Consider the following 19,742-nt stretch of genomic DNA (forward strand, 5'->3'; position numbering starts at 1 on the left):
GAGTTAGAGGCTATCGTGGTCTACAAAGTGAGTTCCAGGACAGCCAGAGCTACACAGAGAAATCCTGTCTTAAAAACACCAAATGGTGCACATTTTAAGGCTCACAACCACACCCCACACCCCTTAGCTCAACAGAATCCACTCAGAGACCAAGAGACCTCTGGTGACACATCCTCACTCTGGTGACAACACTCAACTGAGAAACACAAATCTATTTGTAACCTCCAGGGAGCTCCAGCATTCTCCATTCTCCACAAGTCCTCAAGAAGAGATGAACAGCAAAGGGTGTGGTCGAAGGATAAGAAGGGATTATGGACACCAATGATCCCACATCGGGGTCCGAGCAATATCAGGTGAATACTTTGTAACTCCAACGACTATTTAGAAATGGTGATATTTATTACCAGAAAAGAAAAGAAAGTAAAAAGAATCCTCTACAAACCCACAGAAACAGTTGGCCTGAACAAGAGAGAGCACATCGACCCCAGGTGCTGTCAGGGAGGCTAGTACAAGACTGATCCAGACCCCTGAACATGGATGTCAATAAGGAGGCCTCTGCACTCCAGGGAGCCTCTGGTAGTGGATTAGTATTTTTCCCTAGTGTAAGAAGGGACTTTGAGAGCCCATCCCATGTAAAGGGATACACTCTGGCCCTGGACACATGGGGAAGGGCCCAGACCCAGCACAGGAAGATTTGGTGGACTTTGCAGAGCCCCTGTTGAGGGCCCTACCCTGCCTGGGGAGTGGTGGGTGGATGGGGTGGGGGAGTAGGCTGGGGGTGAGGGGAGGGAGAGGGAGAAGGGACTTACATGTGAAAGAAGCTTGTTCCCTAACTTGAACTAATAAAAAAAATTAAAAAAAAAAAAAAAAACGAATCCTCTACATCTTATACAAAACATTCTCTTCTGTACCCTTTGTACTCAACAGGTCTCAGAGGAAATATATTAACAACCTTCTAATACTCTTTGATTAACGCAACATCTGAAAACAAACCTCTTTTGCAATGAAGGCAACTATACTGAAAACAGGAGAACTCTAGACCCCTACCAGCAGCAGTCCTGGCTGGCATTATGGTCTTCATTAGCAATGCAAATGGAAACCTGTTCAAATGCATAGGGGGAAAAGCAGCACCTCCTTCTAAGGCTTTAGTCCACTTATTCTGAATTAAGCTGACATTAGGCAAATGACAAAACCAGAGAAAAACTGTTTTTAGGTTTCCTTCTCCAGGCTTGTCCAGAGGTAACCTGGACTCCTTAACATCACAATTGTGGGTGTGAACTTCAAACTTATAAACACACCTCTCATCATCAGCCTCTTGAATTCCCATTCAAAAGAGGTAACCAAAATAATAAGAGGGACTCATAAAACCAAGTGATTTGTTCAAGGTCATCAAAATAAAGCAAAAGATATTACAAGGATCTAGGTGTCTTTGTTTGTCTGTTTGTTTGGTGTGTGTGTGTGTGTGTGTGTGTGTGTGTGTGTGTGTGTGTGTGTTTTTTCTGCATTGAAGTCTATGTACCATGTGCATGTCTGAGGAGTCAGAAGAGGGCGTCAGATCCCCTGGGGCTGGCATTATGGGGTCAGATCCCCTGGGGCTGGCATTATGGACCACTGTGAGCCACCACTGAATACTAGGAACCAAACTCCATTTGTCTAAAAAGCAGCCAGAAACTGAGCCAACTCTCCAGCCCCCAAACTAAGCATCCTCTGGGAACCTTGCTTTAACAAAGTACATTAAAGTTTAGTGATAAGAGAAGGCAAGTAAAAGCATCAGGTTGGAGCCTTTCCCAGTTAAGGACTACATGGGGCTTGTGGTTAGGAGCATGGGAGAACAGTGGCTTAATCAAGACAGTTTCTGTTGTTGTTGTTGCTGTTTTTCTCTCACACAGAAAGAAGGCAAGCGAAAGTTCCTGTGGTGACTCTATTAATATTAGGAACTAAGAACTTATCTACCTTTCTGCTCCACCATAGTCTTTTTCTGCTCTTGGGGCCTGGGATAGCCTGGGATTCCTAGCACGTTATCATTATATCATTATATCCCCAGAGGTCTGTGTGTTGAAGGCTTGGTCTTCAGCCTCTCGTGCTTTGGGAAAGTAAGGGAACAGATATGAGGGGTGAGCCCTAGTAAACAGAAGTTAGGTCACTAGAAGCATGGAACCTTCCCTTCTCTCCCTTTGCTTCCAACAAACATTAAGAGAGAGAGGCTTCTTGTATCAAGAACTGCTGGCCATGAGAATCTCACTTTGCCACAGGCGTAAGGACAATTGGACTAATCGAGTACAGACCAACACCTATGAAGCCAAGGGTCAAATAAACCCTTCCTCCTTTATGTTGACTTTCTCTGATTTTTTGTGACAGTAATAGAAAGCTTACCAACATGTAGTAGCAGGGGGGAAATGAAGTGATAGGAAAAAGCCCATTCTATGCAACTGAGTTAACTCTTTTAAGATTTTTCTTTTTAACATGTAGGTGTTTTGCCTACATGCATGTCCGTGTACTACATACATGCAGTGATCTGAAGGCCAAAAGAGGACATCAGATCTCCTGAAACTAGAGGTACAGACACTTGTTAAACACTGTTAGACCCCCGGAAAACTCAGGTATCCAGGGTCCCAGGCCACGACTGCAGTCACCCCAATCACCAGGCGGATTCGAGAGCTTGCTGCAAACTGCACGAGGCTTTATTGTAATTTAACGAGCTAACCCCATGTTAGCTCGGGTCTTTCACCCACCCGCCATGGTGGAAGGCTTGCAAAAGACAGCTCCTAGGGCCTCCCAAGAGATCTTATAGGACAGCGTAAGGGGAGTGTCTAGGGGTACACACAGGCTCACGAATGGTGTGCCTCCAGGCTTGGAGGGCTTGCCCTGTGTTGATCGGCCAACTGGTTGTTATGGCCAATAGGCCCTCCCAGGGTGGTTGCTATGCTTTGTGCATCATTGCTGTGAGCTTGTCCGTAAAGCACACCCAGGGTCGTAGAGCATAGCGCCACCAGCTAACTTCTGATTGGTTCCTTGTCACGAGGCAGGCATTTGACTTTCTAGTGTCTAGGACAAGGTCATAGAAGCACGTGTTCGGCCGTTATGGCTGCCAAAAGGGAAGCTGGTCCCTTCAACACCACACGGGTGCTGGGAATTGAACCCAGTTCCACTGGAAGAGAACCCAGGTCCACTGCTCTTAACTGCTGAGTCATCATCATCCCTCCAGCCTCTGAGTTAACCCTTTAAAGAACAAAATTCTCTCAGAAACCCCACTCAACACATACTTACAGCTCATTAGCAGGCTAGAAGCAGATTCGTGGGTAACTACGCTGCCACTACGCTCAGCAACAACAGGTGTTCCAATCACCAAGATGATATAATGAATGAGCACTAGGTAGACCAGTGTCTGTCAGTCCTATTCCATCACTATCTGTGTGACCTGCAGTGGATTATCTACCCTTGGCAGGTTGTGAGCCCTTCGTCCATAAAATGAAGGAAAGAGTCATACCTACTTCATTGGACTCATGCCAGGACTAAATGAGAAAAAAATGTGTAAATAACTAGACTACTGCCTGGCACCTAACGCACAGTAAAATGGTAACTCATTATCTGATTCACCAGAGCCCAGTGTTTTTCCAAATCCTCTCCTGCTCTCTGACTTCCTCTCCATTTCTGAAATTGGAAAGGAATGTCTGTTAGTCATCCTACCTGTAGCTAGAGTGCTCTAGTGTGAATGAGCCTTAGTTGTAGGGTCACCTCAATCAGGTGTGTATTTCACACCCTTCTCTTTTAAGTTCTGAAATAAAATTATACAAAGACATAGGGTGGAGGAACTGAGATTCTCCTGGACCAAAGTAAATGCCATTGTTCTGTAGAGCTGAAGTTACTGAGGGAGTGGAAAAGGATGATCTCAGGGCAGGAATGTTGTTTGGTTGGTAGAATGCTTGCCTAGCAGGCCCCTGAGTTTGATTCCCAGAATTTTGAAAACCAGGAATGGTGGCATCAGCCTTTAATCCCAGCACTCGAGATGTTGGCAGAAAGATCATGAGTTCAAGGTCATTCTTGGCTACATAACAAGGTTGAGCGCAGCCTGAAATATATGACACTTCAAAAATTCAAAATAGGTTTTTCATGTAGAGTATTTTTTTAAATGTATGTCAAAGCATCTTACTGTGTTGGGGTGTCTTACACAGTGACTTCCTTCATTTTACTCAGTACAGAAGTTTTGGGGAACAAAGCTGAAGTAAACAAACCAACAGTTACTACCAATGCCAGAGATCAAAGTCAGCATCCCCAAGAATAAGTAATAAGAATAGTATACATCACTGATACTGAATAAAGATGGCATTTCATCTCCGTGGTCTTCCTAGCACCCAGTCTCATCTTTAGAAAAACAACTGGGGGCCAGGGAGATAGCTTGATGGGTAAGGACCTGGGTTTGATGCTCAGAACCAAGTAAAATGCCAGATGAGAGAGCATACATCTATAGCAGAATATAATCTTAGCACTCCTAAAGTAAGACAGAAGGCAGAGGCAGAATTACCCAGAAGCTCACTGGCAAGCTACCCTGGTGCACAGCACAGCAGCAGACACGAGAGACACTGCCCCTGCTTCAACAACAGGGAAAGTGAGAACAGGCCCACTGGGGCACACCCATGGCTGCACTTTCTCACATAGCAAATAAACACTTAAGTGGCTTCTCAAACTTGGAAATCAATCAGTCAAGTCCCAGTAGAGACACGTCAAGGGCATCAAAACCAAGAAAAACCCAAGGAGCTAAAGAGACATGGCAAGCAAATGCAATATGGTAGGTGAGATTCTACAACACAGTAAGGACAGTAAGGAGAAACTAAGGAAATATGAGTTGTCTGGACCAGTGGCAGAGCTCCTGCTCAGCATGTGCCAGGCACTGGGGCTACACCCCAGCACTATTCCTCCACCCACAACACAAAATCTTAAAGCAAAACTTAAGGCCCAGAAAGATGCTGTAAACTGCTGAGGGCTACAGAGTTAAATGAGAAGGGATTGGATGCAAAGCTGAAGTTTTCATTGAAAGCAGAATGCTTATGCTCTCCCCAGAATGTGATAAGCTGATAAAGTTACAGAAGTACAGGGGTTGAAGAGGGGAAGACAAAGAATGAAAGGACACACCCTCGTCATGCATAGGTTGCTCCAGTCGGGTATGATTACAGGCTGGCACACCTGCAATGCCAGCACTTCAGAGACTGATGCAGAAGAATCACAAGTCTGAGGCCAGTGTGGGTTGCAAAGCAAGACCCCATACTCTTTATGCTATCCCTAAAGGTCATGAGAATATTTTCTCTGTAATGTTGCAGTGTAATACCCCTAGAATACTGCCAGACATGTAAATATTTATAAAGTTATTAGTGTTTATTTTATGTCGGCCTTTTGCTATTTTTGTTTAAGTATTTGTAATAGACTCACTGCTCTTGCAAAGGATCCAGGCTCAGTTCCCCACACCCACACAGTAGCTTACAATAGTTTGTAACTCCTGGTCCAGGAGACCCGACACCCACTTCTGGCCTCTGAAGGCCCCTGGGGTGTGCATGATGCGCATACACAAAGGCAAACACTTGTATATACATAATTAAAAATATAAACTAAAGGGAGGGGCGGGTTAAAAGAGCAGTTTTCATGTGTATTGTGAAATATGAAAATAAAATTGTCAGCTGTTTTAGCTTAGAAATAACTTGAAAAAAGAAGAGGAGGAATGAAAGAAAGCAAATGATAGTGTGAGTTGTGTGAGTGTGTGTGTGTGAGAGTGTGAATGTGTGTGAGTGTGTGTGCATGTGTGTTTGTGCATGTGTATGTGTGTGTGCGTGTGTGTGTGTGTGTGTGTGTGTGTGTGCGCGCGCGCGTGCGTGCGCAGCTCAGGTGTTTCCCTCACATACTCAAGGCCCTGGGTTTGATCTCCAGGACTGAGGAGAGAAGGAGGAAGGAAACTATCAACTTCTGATTTGAAATTAAGTCACAGGAACAAACTTTTCATTTGTGAAAATGATGAAAACTAAACATTACTATTGGGCTATATTAAAATCATCTGTGTAGGGACATTTATTAAAAACACTTGTCGCTCTTGCAGAGGATCCCGGTTTTATTCCTAGGGCCCATATGATGGCTAACAATCGTCTGAACTCCAGACTCTCTTCTGACCTCTATGGGCACGAGACACATGCAAGCAAAACAACCATACACACAATAATGATGATGATGATGATGATGATGATGATGATGATGATGATGATAATAATAGTATGGCTTACAGAATGCCAAGATGAAGAACCAGTCTCAGGCTTTGGGAGACTGGTAGGACTAATGTATTCCCGAGAGAAGTGTACATTTCACATCAACCATATCTGATTGTTAATGGTGACACTACATGTGCCTGTTGCTGCTTCTGCTGATAAAAAACCTACAATTAGCTTGGTGGTGGTGGTAAACACCTTTAATCCCAGCACTCGGGAAGCAGAGGCAGGTGGATCTCTGTGAGTTCAGGTCAGCCTGGTCTACAAAGTGAGTTGCAGAACAGACCAAGGTATAACACAGAGAAACCCTGTCTTGAAAAACCAAAACCAAACAAACAAAAATCTGCCCCACAAAATATCCCCAAATGGAACAGAATTCAGATTTAACTAAGTGTCAGACACTTCTGCAATACTGAAAAGTAGACATAAAGTAAGCACTAATAACTATAAATAATTACAACATGTCTGGCTGTGTTCTATGAGTGTCATAATGAAACACTACAGAGAAAATACTCTCATAATTTATTGTAGGCATACATTTATTAACCAGGAAGAGGAAGTGGACACAATCATAAGGAAAAAATTTGCAGTCATCTACATTGAAAGGAGAAATGTTGACATCAAAGAGACCACAAAGAAAATAACAAACAAACAGATAAGCTCCAGAGGAGAAAGTATTTGCAGTGCACGTAACACAACTTTTTAGATACCTTAGTTAAAAACAAAAGCCAAAGAACTTCTATCAATAAAAAGAATGGACAAAAAGCATAATGTATTTACCACAGCTTCTTAAAGTGTGAACTGCTGCCTTTCATATGGGGTCACATAACTGAATGTGTACTTTCAAGAAAATTGGGAATAGTGAAATGTTTCTGAATGTACAAGGGCCAAAAATAACTTCAAAATCAAATGTGCAGCAAATTCAAGGGTTCTGGCAGTTGTTGCCTGTGTTACAGCCGAGGGCTTCACTGCAGCCCTGATTCTGACCATGGAACACCCACAGTCTACACCACACATCACACCAACCAGAGCCTGCACCACACATCACCACACCAACCAGAGCCTGCACCACACATCACCACACCAACCAGAGCCTGCACCACACATCACCACACCAACCAGAGCCTGCACCACACATCACCACACCAACCAGAGCCTGCACCACACATCACCACACCAACCAGAGCCTGCACCACACATCACCACACCAACCAGAGCCTGCACCACACATCACACCAATCAGAGCCTGCACCACATGTCACCACACCAATCAATATAAATTGCAGGTTTTTTTCTTTCATTTTTTCTGAATATAATAAGTCTCTGGTTTTATAGAAATAATATGAGTTAATTATGGCAAATAAAGACAATATTTTCTTAGCACCATTCTTCAGCATGGATCAAATCAGTATATATTTGAATTGCATTATGTTGGACCATTTGATTTAAATGGTCCACTTTAAAGTTGCTATTTGAGATACTGGCTTGTTTCATTAAAAAAAAAAAGCATTAAATGGGGCTGGGCGGTGGTGGCCCACGCCTCTAATCCCAATACTTGGGAGGCAGAGGCAGGAGAATCTCTGTGAGTTTGAGGCCAGCCTGGTGTACAGAGCAAGTTCCAGGACCGCCAAGACTACACAGAGAAACACTGTCTCCAAAAACAAACAAACAAAAAAATTGTTAAGTGAATTTTGTCTTGGGATTGGAACAGAATTTCCAACCATCTGCTAAACAAGCCCTAAGCATAACTTCAGTCATCCTAGACCATGTGCTTCTATGAGTAGCACTGTTAGCACTGACAAGTAAGTATAAAATCAAAATACCCAACTCTGAAAACACTGGAGACGCTCTGACATCCACCAGCACTAACATTTCAGCCAAGACTCCAAAGTAAAAACCAAATCCTGCTGATTAGCACGAAAATCTGCTTTTCTCTTTAATGAGTGGGATAATCACATGTATATCAAAGAATTGTTTCAACATAAAAATTCTTTGTGATTTCTTATCAGTTAATGTTTTTATAGGCTTATACATCCAGGGGTATATAATTTTTTTCTGGTCCAAAAAGGGTGTTAAGTGAAAAAAAAAATAAGAAGACCCATTCTATACAATGGCGATAAAAACCTATCTATGGCAGCTGGGCAGTGGTGGCGCACGCCTTTAATCCCAGCACTCGGGAGGCAGAGGCAGGCAGATCTATGTGAGTTCGAGACCAGCCTGGTCTAAAAGACCTAGCTAGTTCCAGGACAGCCTCCAAAGCCACAAAGAAACCCTGTCTTGAAAAACCAAAAAAAAAAAAAAAACCTATGGCAGCCTGTGACACAAACAAGGGTGACTGAAAACCAAACATGATGCTCACTCTGATGTAAGCGTGGTGTCATCAGCCAACTTTCTCCTTTTCTTCCCTCTTCCTCCAAGGTCAGAAGATGCCCAACCTTGGCTTTGCTGAGGGTAACTACATCCTGCTGCACTTAACACTTTGGAGTTTCCTGGGAACTTTCCATTTTAAAACCTAAGGCAGTCTCAGAAAACCTGGAAAGAAATTGGCCACCCCAGCTTTTACTTCCTGCCCTCCACTTCACCAGCGCTAACCACTTAGCAGCATGGCACAGGAATGCCAACACGACAGAATTAGCTGTGCAGACAGATGAAGAATCTTTGGCCAATCACAAGAAAGAAAAAGTCAAGAACAGAGAACACCGTTGACTGTCTAGGCTGGCCCACATAAATAACCATGGAATCCTTTAAGCTGCCAAGAACCCCAGAATGAAAAATAAGCTTATGTGCTAGTCTGAGGATCTCTCTGTGTTTACCTCTTTGTTTTTCAATCATCTGTTCAAAAGAACCCTTCTGAAGGGTCCAGAATCATCAAAATCTTTGGGAGCACGTTAAGAACATTCTCTGATCCAGGCCTCTGAGATGCCCTAGTGAATAAAGGTGACTGCTGACCCGAGTTTGATTCCTGAGACCCACATGGTAGAAAGAGAGAATGGCTCCGGCAAATTGTCCTCTGCAACACATACAAAATAAATAAATAAACTGTAATTAAAAAAAAACAACAACAATGAATATTTTCAGCAGCAGTCCGTGTCTGTAAGGCAATTTTGGTGCACAAAGAAAAAGTTCAAGACTCACTTGATTCACAAACCCACATTTGCCTGCCCTGCTTGAGACTGGCATTTAACGGGTCAGTAAAGATGCTCCAAGAATTAAAATGTGCCTAGCTTTTATATTAAAACTGTCAAGTGAGGCAATTAAGGATTCCGTATCACACTATCAACAGTATCTCTCACATGGTACCAGGTTCAGAACCACACAGGGTTCACAAACACGGGTGCACGATTACCCTCCCTGCTCCCATCTGCTCATAAATTAATGTCAACTAGGTAGCTTCTCCAATTCTGCAAAATTTCAGTTGGCTTTTTCTTCTTCCTCCTTCCCTTCATTCTTTTGTTCTCCTTTTCTTTTAATCCCCCTCTTTCTTACCTTCGATAGGTTATAACTTTTTTTTTGTGGGAGTCTCTGAATCACTAAGAGAAAATTGAAGTCACAAAGAAATAATGGGTGTGGGGAGAATATAATAATAATAATAATAATAATAATAATAATAATAATATGATCAAAACATGAGGAAATAGTCCATTTGATAACCCAGGTAATGCCTTGGGACTTTAAAAAATAAATTAAGTTAAAAAAGAAATAGGGCTGGTAAGAACCATGTTAGCATAAGTAAGGCCCTGGCTTCAATCTCTAGAATGCTTCCCTGTCCCCACAAACAAATAAAGTAACCTCAGAAAACTCAAATATATTTTAGGAAGAAGGCAAGAACCAAATCAATTAACTTCCTATGTGTAAGTTGAAATAGTGATTATTAAAATCACTTTTGCTTTCTAAGAATACCCTACAGCTGTCATCTAAGAAACACAAAATAAAACAAAAGCATGATCTGGTGTCAGATACCTATAATTCCAGCACTTAGAAGGCTGAGGCAGATGCTTTGTTAATTTGAAGCCAAACTGAAAGGATATTCATGATGATTCTACCTAAGCCAAGGTATAAACTTAGTATTATATAGGATATGTGTGGTAAAAATTTAAAGACAAAATAGGAAACAGTTTCAAAAAAAGTTTTGTTTTTTTTTTCAAGTGGGAAAGCACTTGCCTAGTATACACAATGGTCTGGATTCAGTCCCTAGAAACACACACACACACACACACACACACACACACACACTCGGAAAAAGGTTTTAATGGTTAACTATACAGAGAGAAGGGGAGGGATAGAAGCATGACTCTGAGGAACTGATATTCTTTTTCTTACTCTTGCATAAAATAGAGTAGTCTTCACATTATAGTTTACTGTAAGTATATTGCAAAAATAGGTAGTTTGTATAACCACACATAATTTAGCAGGGCAAAGAGGTTCACAGGCCGTTTCAAGTCTCCTTGCCCCAGGGTTATGACATGCATCAGGTTATATGAGATGAAAGAGAAGGAGAGATCTTTAGAAAGGAAACCTTCAAGGTGATAGAGAAGAAAGAAACACTGGAACAGGCAGAATGCACGACTGTAAGGGGAAGCAGAGGGACATTAGGCCTCAGAGTCAGTTCACACTCCCTTGGAAGGGGACAGCAGACAAGCGCCAGAGTTAATGCCCAAGCTTGGTAAGGAATGCAAAAAGTGTTTGAAAACATGGTAATAAATTTGGCGAGAGAAGCACTACCTCTAAAGCGTGTCAACTATTAAATAACTTATCTCCAAGACAATAAAACCTAAAACTGTTTGACCTTCTTACCCACTTACAGAATCGCTGTCCCCGAACCCCTTCGTGAAGAAAGGCCGTATTAAAGATAAGAAAGCTGAATGCACCTATTTCTAGATGCAGAAACTACACACCACCATGTTTTGGCAACTATTATCACAGAACCTATCCCCTGGCAGTCTTCAGACATTATGGAACCAGTAAAAAGCTACAAAAATGCCATTTGTACAGGCCTTGGGGGGAGAAGGGGACGGGACACTGAGGAAATATTGAACATATATCTGGGTGTTACCTAGTTTAAATTCCAACACAGCACTCCACAGTGCAGCCTTTGTAAGAGAGAAGCTTTCTGCTGACAGGTACCAGGAATCCGGCACATCCTTGCAAACTTTTTCATGGCATTCCCGAATCATTTACTCAACAATTATGTGTTATTTCACTTAGGGTTACACCGAACAAAATTACCAGTCAAGTGTCTTCACTCTGAAGAAAAGGCCCAGTAACGGGCACAGAAGTTATTTTTAAGGTTCCAGGACTTCTACGAAAGCACCCTTACTCTGATCAACTTTCTCCTTTCCTTTGTATCCCATGTTCTGCCCTCCATTTCCACAGACCCAACTTCCTCCTGGTGGTCACATAGAAAAGCTCCTCCACCTTCCCTTTCTCGGGAGACTCCAGCCTGGTGGGGAATTTCACTTGACTCTTCCCTAACCCTTCACCTCCTTATCAGCCTCTAGGTTAATTCTTCCCTCCAGCTGCAGATAACTGTGGTTAGCCAGCTTGAACCAAAGGCCCAATCATTTCCTCCCCATTATATTAGAAAAAAACACAAACAAACAAATAAAACCACCCAGGAAAAGGGAAGGAATGTGGATCTACATTTTACACTTACGCGCCAAGCTACTTGATTCGTGGGGCGTTTGTGTGCCCCAAAACAAGATCGTAAAGGTAACTAACTATAGGCCCCAAAATGATCCCCGGTCCAAATGAATTCCCTTCTCTGATACTACACAGGGCACTCCCTTTTACCACGGGGAGGGTAGTTTCAACAAATTACTCTCAAGCAGAACATTGGTGCCGCGGGGGAGGGAAGGAAGGGACCAGAGGTCCAAAGTTCAACCGGCTGCGGCAACAAGACTTGACTCAGTGTGGGCACGTGGTCTGACCAGGTTGAGGAGGTGCAGGCGAAACCATAGGGAGGGGTCGTTGTCCACCGAGAGAGCCAGACGTAGGGAGTTCTCCATGGCCTCTGACTCACCCACAGATAAGTAATCACCCAGCCACAAGTTCCAAACCAGCAACCTTAGATTTAGTTTGCATGGAAATTTTGGAGTTTCAGCTCCAAAGCCATTAACAGGTAAAGAAACCAATCTGAATTCTTTCGGGCTCAGCCCGAAAAAGGAGACTAAGGATGGAATGGCCACTGTCCCGCCCTCTCGTCTTCACGAGTTAAAGGTGTCAGTCCCTCCTGGCTGCAGCGAGAACTGCCACCGCGCGGGGCAGGGTGTGAGTGGCCACCGAGGAGCCGGGTCCTAGGCGCTCCCCACCCCTGTGTAGCTCCGGTCCCCGCGCCCCACGCGTCTCACCTGCAGCCGAGTGGCCCGGGAGCGCGCGGCCCCGGGCACGGCGCGGGCCCCCAAGCTCGCGGCGCTCTCGCAGCTCTTCCTCCTCGTCCTCCCGCCGCCGTCCCTCAGCCATGGGCGAGGCGCCGCCACGCAGCCCGGGGACAGCGGGCGAGCTGCGGGCAGCGGGTGCCCGTCGCCAGCGCGCTCGGCGAGGAAGGAGGGTTCCACCTGCAGCGCGCGGAGCTGGGGCGCGGACCCGGCCGAGCTCCCCGCCTCCTGGGCACACACGGGCGGCCTGCAGCTCCACAGCTGGCTCTCTCCGCTCGCTTCCCGTCCTGTCCCCTTCCCCGCCCCACAGAGGTCCAGCCTGGGATCGGGCGGGCTCCGGGCCGGCCTCGCCTCCTCGGGGAGGGGTTACGGGCTGCTGAGGCCGCCCTCCAGCAGCACAAGCTGGAAACACCCCCAGAACCCAAACAGACGTGCACAAAATAAATAAAGGGGATGGCGAGGAGAGAGAGACGAGAAGGCCTGGCCTCTTCCTGCCCTTTCACAATATCCCAGAGTCAACAGGAAACCCATTCGTTTGACACTTAAACAAAAGGGGGAGGAACCGGTTCCTAGGCGAGCTAGGAGAGATGCGCCAGCTGGGAGAGGCTGAACTTCACTTGGGGCGCACCACCTAGATAGAGTTGAGCAGAGGCTCTGGGAGTTCTGTCTCTGTCTGTCTGTCTGTCTGTCTGTCTGTCTGTCTGTCTGTCTGTCTGTCTGTCTCCCCTCATCCTTCTCCCCCCACCCCTCTTTGGGACATGTGGCTTAAGTAGGCCTCGAACTCCTGATCGTTCTGCCTCTGCCTGCCAAGTGGTGAGATTACAATAGTGTACCACCATGTCGGGCCCTTTTCCCCTTTTATAACCCTTTAAAATGTACCTCTCGAGGGAACAGGCTTTTGTTGCTGTTGTTCTTTTTTGGCAATGAAACTACTCTATGATACATGTCATTATAGATTAGTCCAAAGGCATAGGGTGCACAACAACAAGAGTAAGCCTCTATGTACAATTTGGACTTTGTGGGTGATAAAGATGTTTCTTGCGTCCCAGTAAGTTGATGAGTTGTAGCACATGTACCACTATATGGGGGATGGTGGGAAGGAGGCAAACTAAGGATTTGTACTTTCACTTCTGTTTCACTGAGAACATAATACTGATCTAAACAATAAAGTCTAATTTCTTTTAAATACTACATAGAACTTGGGGTTGGAGTGGGAGTAGAACACTTGGCTGGCATGGGTGAGGCTTATCTCTGGCACTGTAAAAAATAAATACATAAATAAACAGAAAAAGCCTTCCTGTAGTCCGGCTAATTGGGGGTTAGGAGAAGGCCACGATCCCTAGACGACCAGGAAGAAAACGTGTTTAAGGAGTCCTGTACCTGGTTATTTGTAGAGAGGTAATTTGGCCAAGTGGTGGGAGGGTTGGCTCTGATGTCAGAGGCTATAATTTGAAGCACTTAACTGTGAGGTCTACTCCCTGAACACTGCTCCAAAGCTGGAAAGAGCAATGTGACAAAAGTCATTGTGTGTACCCTGTGACACACATCTAAGGTTCTGTAGGTGCACATCTCACACAGAGGGCAGATTCTGGAATTCTGGAAAAAGACACCGAAACCCTGAGGAAAGGGCTGCGTGGGATGAACAGGCCTTTTTATCTGTAGACAGACTCCTGCTCTCTTTCTAAGACCTAGTGAGACTTTCCGACGTTCAGCATGCCAGAAAAAGAAAGGGAGAGAGGGGCCACTGGAGGCAGAAATGCTGGCCCTGTTTCTTTGCCTTTGCAGTGGTGACTGTTGCTGCCTGAGAAAAGCATTTCTGGTTTTAGGTAGATAAGAACAAAATTCAATTGTAAGAAATTGAGGTCAGATCCATGAGTTAAAAATGCTGCTACTGTTAAGCAGTTAAATAAGTGCATTCTTGGATAGCTGAAAACTAAATGGGGTGATAGAATTCTGAACTCTCGGGTTTTGTATTTCCCATTGGCTTTCAGGAATGAGGAATAATTTTGGGGCCTCTCTCTGACAGCAGCATGACTACTGAGGTCAATCCACCAATTCCAGACCTTTAGTTTGGGGAATTCTGAAAATCATCCTGTTTCCGCCATGCAAAGATACACACCCACTTAGGGGTGCATGCTTCTGCTCACCTTTAGCAAACATTATTTCTTACTACTGTGTGCCAAGAGCCACACCAGATGATCCCTTGAAGAGACCAAAGAAAGAAAGACCTGGATGCTTTTCATATATATATATATATATATATATATATATATATATATATATATATATGTTACATTCTTTGCCCAAGAAAGACAGTTGTAGAAGCCGGCCTTGATCTTGCAGCCATTTGTTGCCATTTTGATCTTAGCAGCATGATCACACACAAACAACCCTCAGATTGGGCCTCTTGGCATTCCTTTATGGAAAGAAGCGTGGGGTGGGTCATTAGACCCCCCCACACACCCACCTCATCGGTATGTAATTCTTCCACAGCTGCACATGGAAGGTCTATCATATATAGCAGGTAGAAAATGAACAAAAGGGGAGGAAGGCTCCATCAATGTAGCTGTGGAGAAGTTGTCATACATACTGTAATAAGAGTTCCTGGCGATGCAGTTGCTTGGGGACACCTGTAAGTCACCCCTTGCATGAACTGATTGGCTCTTTAAGCTACACTTGGGTAGAATCATTCCACTGGTCTGTCATTGGTGTCTTATCTAAGCTGAGTAGATGTCTATTTATGTCTCCCCCAGGAAGTTAATGCAACAAAGACCTAACCAATTTACAACAAAGCAAAGCAGTAGTTGGAAAGTCCCACAATAAAGATATAGCCACAGACAAGGGTGATGAGCTAATTCAATGGAAAAGAATGTTTTATGACTGAATATCCCTGTATAAAAGAATAAACTTGACCCCCATCTACAAAAGTTAACATGTATTATAAAACTCTATGTAAGATGTCTAGTACCAGGCATGAGTTCCCTCTTGTTAAGAGGGTCTTAAATCCAATTAGAGCTGTTGATTACCATGAAGGCATGTGTGCCACCATTGGAACCTTATGGTTATTGTGCCATGCTGTTCATTATTGTGGTGCATAGATGTCATAGCTGGGTAGGACTACTGGTTGCTTTCCTTCTTTGGAAGTTTGCATAGTGCCTTCTGGCCCCCAAGGAGGAAACTTTCAGGTCAGATCCAGCTCTGATGTGTGGGTTTATGGATTTTGGAGAACTGTCTTAGGGTTTCTATAGCTGTGGCAAAACACCAAGACCAAAAAGCAAGTTGGAGAGGAAAGGGTTTATTAGGCTCACACTTCCAGATCATAGTCCAGTATTAGAGGAAGTCAGAACAGGAACTCAGGTAGGCCTGGAACCTGGAGGCAGAAGCTGATGCAGAGGCCAGGGAGGGAAGCCACTTCCTGGCTTGTTTCCCATGACTTGTTCAGCCCACTTTTTTATAGCAGCCCAGGGATGACACGCCCTACCATTGGCTGGGCCCTCCCCCATTGATCACTAAATGAGAAAATGCCTTACAGCTGGATCTCATTGAAGCATTTTCTCAACTGAGGCTCCTTTTTCTGATGACTCTAGCTTATTTCAAGTTGACACACAAAACCAGCCAGTACAACAGACTCCTTGTCAACTTGACACATAAACACATCACTATTAAGCCACAACCCTTTCTTTTTTATTCATCCCTAAGATCTCACATTAAAATCATAAATAATTTTAAAAGTCCTACAGTCTTTATAAATTCAGACACATTAAAATTTGAATCTCCTTAAAATATCCAAGCTCTTTTAAAAGTTCAAGTCTTTCATCTGTGGCCTCCTTTAAAAATCAAAAACTAAATTAAATACAGTCTTTAAGATGGAAGAACCAGGGCACCGTCACAGTTTGACCCAAGCAAAACCAAGCTCCAACAGTATAAGTAACTCAGTGTCCAATTATCTGGGATTCAGTCATGATCTTCTGGACTCCTCCAAAGGGCTTGAGTCACTCTGCAGCTCTGCCCTCTATAGAACACCCAGCTTGTCTTCTAAGCTCCAGCTGACTCCACTCTGCCTGTTGCTATGGTTCTTGGTGGTCTTCCCATGATACTGGCATCTCCAAAATGCTGAAGTCCCTTGCTGCAACTGGGCTGCATTTCACCTATCAACTTTCATAGGCTCTCTTCATGGTGCCAAGTCTTAACTTCTTTGCCTGACCCCTTCAGTCTTAGGCCTTCAACTGCTACTGAGGCTATACCTTCACCAATGGTCTCTCTGGGCATCTCACAATGCTAAGTCTCAGCTATTCTCCATGAGCCCTTTACGCCTTCAAAACCAGTACCACCTGGGTGACTCTCACACATTACCAAGCCCTGCTGCCAACATGAGGTACAACAATGACTGCCTCTAGAACCCAGCTTCTCTGTGCTCTCAGGAAACACTTCCCAGAAGATTTCAACTCAGTGATGCTGGTCTCGTCTTAATCACCACTAATTTTTTAGCTTCAGCTAACCAGCATCAATTATCCCAGCAATATAAAGGTTTCATTTTAGTAGTTCTGGTATCTTGTTAATCACAGCTGATTCTTCAGTCTCAGCTAACAAGGACCACAGAATCTTAAACCAAAATAGAAAATGGCCCTGATAGAGTCTTTAAACTTCCTTCTCAACATTCTTATTTTTTAAGTTCCCACTGAACATCCCACTAAGGTTTCAACCCTCGATGGCTTTTCTAGCCCAACCTTCCAAAGTCCTTCTACAATCCTCTCCAAAACATAGTCAGGCCTGCCACAGCAATACCTCACTATGCTGGTACCAACCTGTCTTTGTTAGGGTTTCTATTGCTGTGAAAAGGCACCATGACCATGGTAATTCTTTTTTTTTTTAAATAGATAAATAAATTTTTAATTAAGAAAAATTACTTTTCCCAATCAAGAAGCAACAGGGCAAACATCTGCTGTCACCTCCCAATTGCCCAGTCTCATTCTTGACCATGGCAATTCTTATAAAGGAAAACATTTAATTGAGGTGGCCACTTATAGTTTCAGAGGTTTATTTCATTATCATCAAGGTGGGATATGGTGACATGCAGGCAGACATGGTGCTGAAGATGTAGCTGAGAGTTCTACATCTTGTAGGCAACAGGAAATAGTCTGTGACACTGGGAGTGGCTTGAGCATAGGAGACCCCAAAGCCCACAGCGACACACTTCCTCCAACAAGACCATATCAACTCCAAACCCCCCCAAAAAAACAAAACAAAAAAACCCCACAACTCCTAATAGTGCCACTCCCTTTGGGGGCCATTTTCTTTCAAACAATTCCAAGAACCTACAATTGCCACTTTACTAAACCAGCATAATCCCTAACTATATTCTAAATATTTATCCTATGTGCACAGATAAGGGTAGCTCTCACCCCTATTTAAGGAAACTTCTCTTTGCAATGGACAGAGACCATTACTGATCCAAGGGGAGGATTCTAGAACCCAATGCCAACTAATACATCTATAACACAACTCCTGTACCTAAGACTCAGGGATCATTGCAGAAGAGGGGATGGAAAGATTGTAAGAGTCCAGGGAGTTTGCTGTGAGAGTGTGTCTCCTAGGAATGTCAGAAGTTACACCCTTAAAGTCCCACCAGCGTGACCGCCTAAATATGACCTGAACAAGGACAGCACCAGTAGATATGCTATGGACAGGGAAAGCTCACAAAGCCTCAAGTCAAGACAAAGACCTACAGGAAACCAAGGAACCCTGAGATTGGAAGAACAGCACACCAACTGGTTTACCAATACCACATGGTCGGCACTGAAAACACATACATACAAGAAACATTACACAGATTGCGCAGGGTACATTCATGTACTTAGCAATATTTATGCACATATGTAACAATAATTAAAGAAAAATTGAAAGAGAACAAGAGAGGTGTACATGGGAGAGTGTGAACAGAGGAAAACAAAGGGAGACTGATGTAATTATATTAAAGTCTCAAAAAATAAAACTAAATTTTAAAAAACTATATGTAAGAACTAGAATTTTAAAACATATCAAAGAAAACACAGTATTGCTGGACCTGGTGGAATATGCCTTTAATTCCAACATCAGGAGGCTAGAGGCAGGGAGAACTTTATGACTTAGCGGCTAACCTAGTCTACATAGCAAGTTCCAGGCCTGCTAGGGCAGTATGAAACATCTGCGAATTTAGGCCTGGAGAGATTGCTTGGTTGTTAAGAGCATTTGTTGCTCTTACAGAAGACCTGGGTTCAATTCCTAGTGCCCACAGGGAGGCTCACAACTGTCCAGCTCCAAGACATCCATGCAGGCAAAACACCTAAAACACATAAAATAAAAAGAAATTTAAAAGCGAAGTCACTTTTTCCTTTTCCTGGAGCAGTGTCTGAAAGCACTTTGAATGGCTCAGCATTTGAGATGCCTTTGTAGGCTTTCCTGCACGTGACCTCTAATATAAATAGAACCTCTGGTAATACAGTTGCTACCTTTAGACCAAGAAGGTTGGGAAATCACCAAAATCCACATGTGGTGTGTGCATCCAGGCCGACTTTGGGGAGTTCATGCTGTGAGACCTAAAGTCCTTATGAGAGTTTTGAAAGTGGAAAAAAGGCTCACATTAGCCAGATCTAGAAGGGTTCCACACTCACTAAACGTGTTAGTGACAGGGTCAAGCATGCTTCCCCACTGAAGAGCAGGAGATTGTGGAAGTATTGAAGGCATAAGCACAGGGTCAGAGGGCTTCATAAAATTATAAAGTTAGTTTTTTTTCTTTTCTTTTGAGACAGGGTTTCCCTATATAGCTCTGGCTGTCCTGGAACATGCTCTGTAGTCCAGGCTGGCTTCAAACTCATAGAGATATGCCATCTCTCTGTCTCTACCTCCCAAGTGCTGGGATTAAAGGCATGTGCCACAACCAGCCAGTATCAAAGTCAGTTTTTTTTTTTTTTCAAGACAGGGCTTCTCTGTGTAATAGTCCTGGCTGTCCTGGAGCTTACTTTGTAGACCAGGCTGACCTCAAACTCACTGAGATCTGCCTGCCTCCACCTTCTAAGTGCTGGGATTAAAGGCGTGCAACACCATAGCCTGGCAGATTTTTTTTTGTAGTAATTAAAAATTGAGT

General features: G+C 43.9%; 1 protein-coding gene across 7 annotated transcripts in view; it reads right to left on the reverse strand.

Annotated features, from left to right (window-relative positions):
• Positions 1-13,093, reverse strand: part of Sh3d19 (SH3 domain containing 19) — a 155,540-nt gene extending 142,447 nt beyond the window's left edge. For all 7 annotated transcript variants that reach the window (XR_004772123.1, XR_004772122.1, XM_027392988.2 and 4 more), the window contains exon 1: positions 12,593-13,093. Coding sequence is in view for 5 of the 7 variants with exons in the window: in XM_027392988.2 (XP_027248789.1) it covers positions 12,593-12,704 (112 nt within the window). In the remaining 2 variants the exon portion in view is untranslated. The remainder of the gene's footprint in view (positions 1-12,592) is intronic.
• Between the last annotated feature and the right edge of the window lie 6,649 nt (positions 13,094-19,742).

The sequence above is a fragment of the Cricetulus griseus genome, assembly GCF_003668045.3.
Source record: "Cricetulus griseus strain 17A/GY chromosome 1 unlocalized genomic scaffold, alternate assembly CriGri-PICRH-1.0 chr1_0, whole genome shotgun sequence".
NCBI lineage: Eukaryota > Metazoa > Chordata > Mammalia > Rodentia > Cricetidae > Cricetulus > Cricetulus griseus.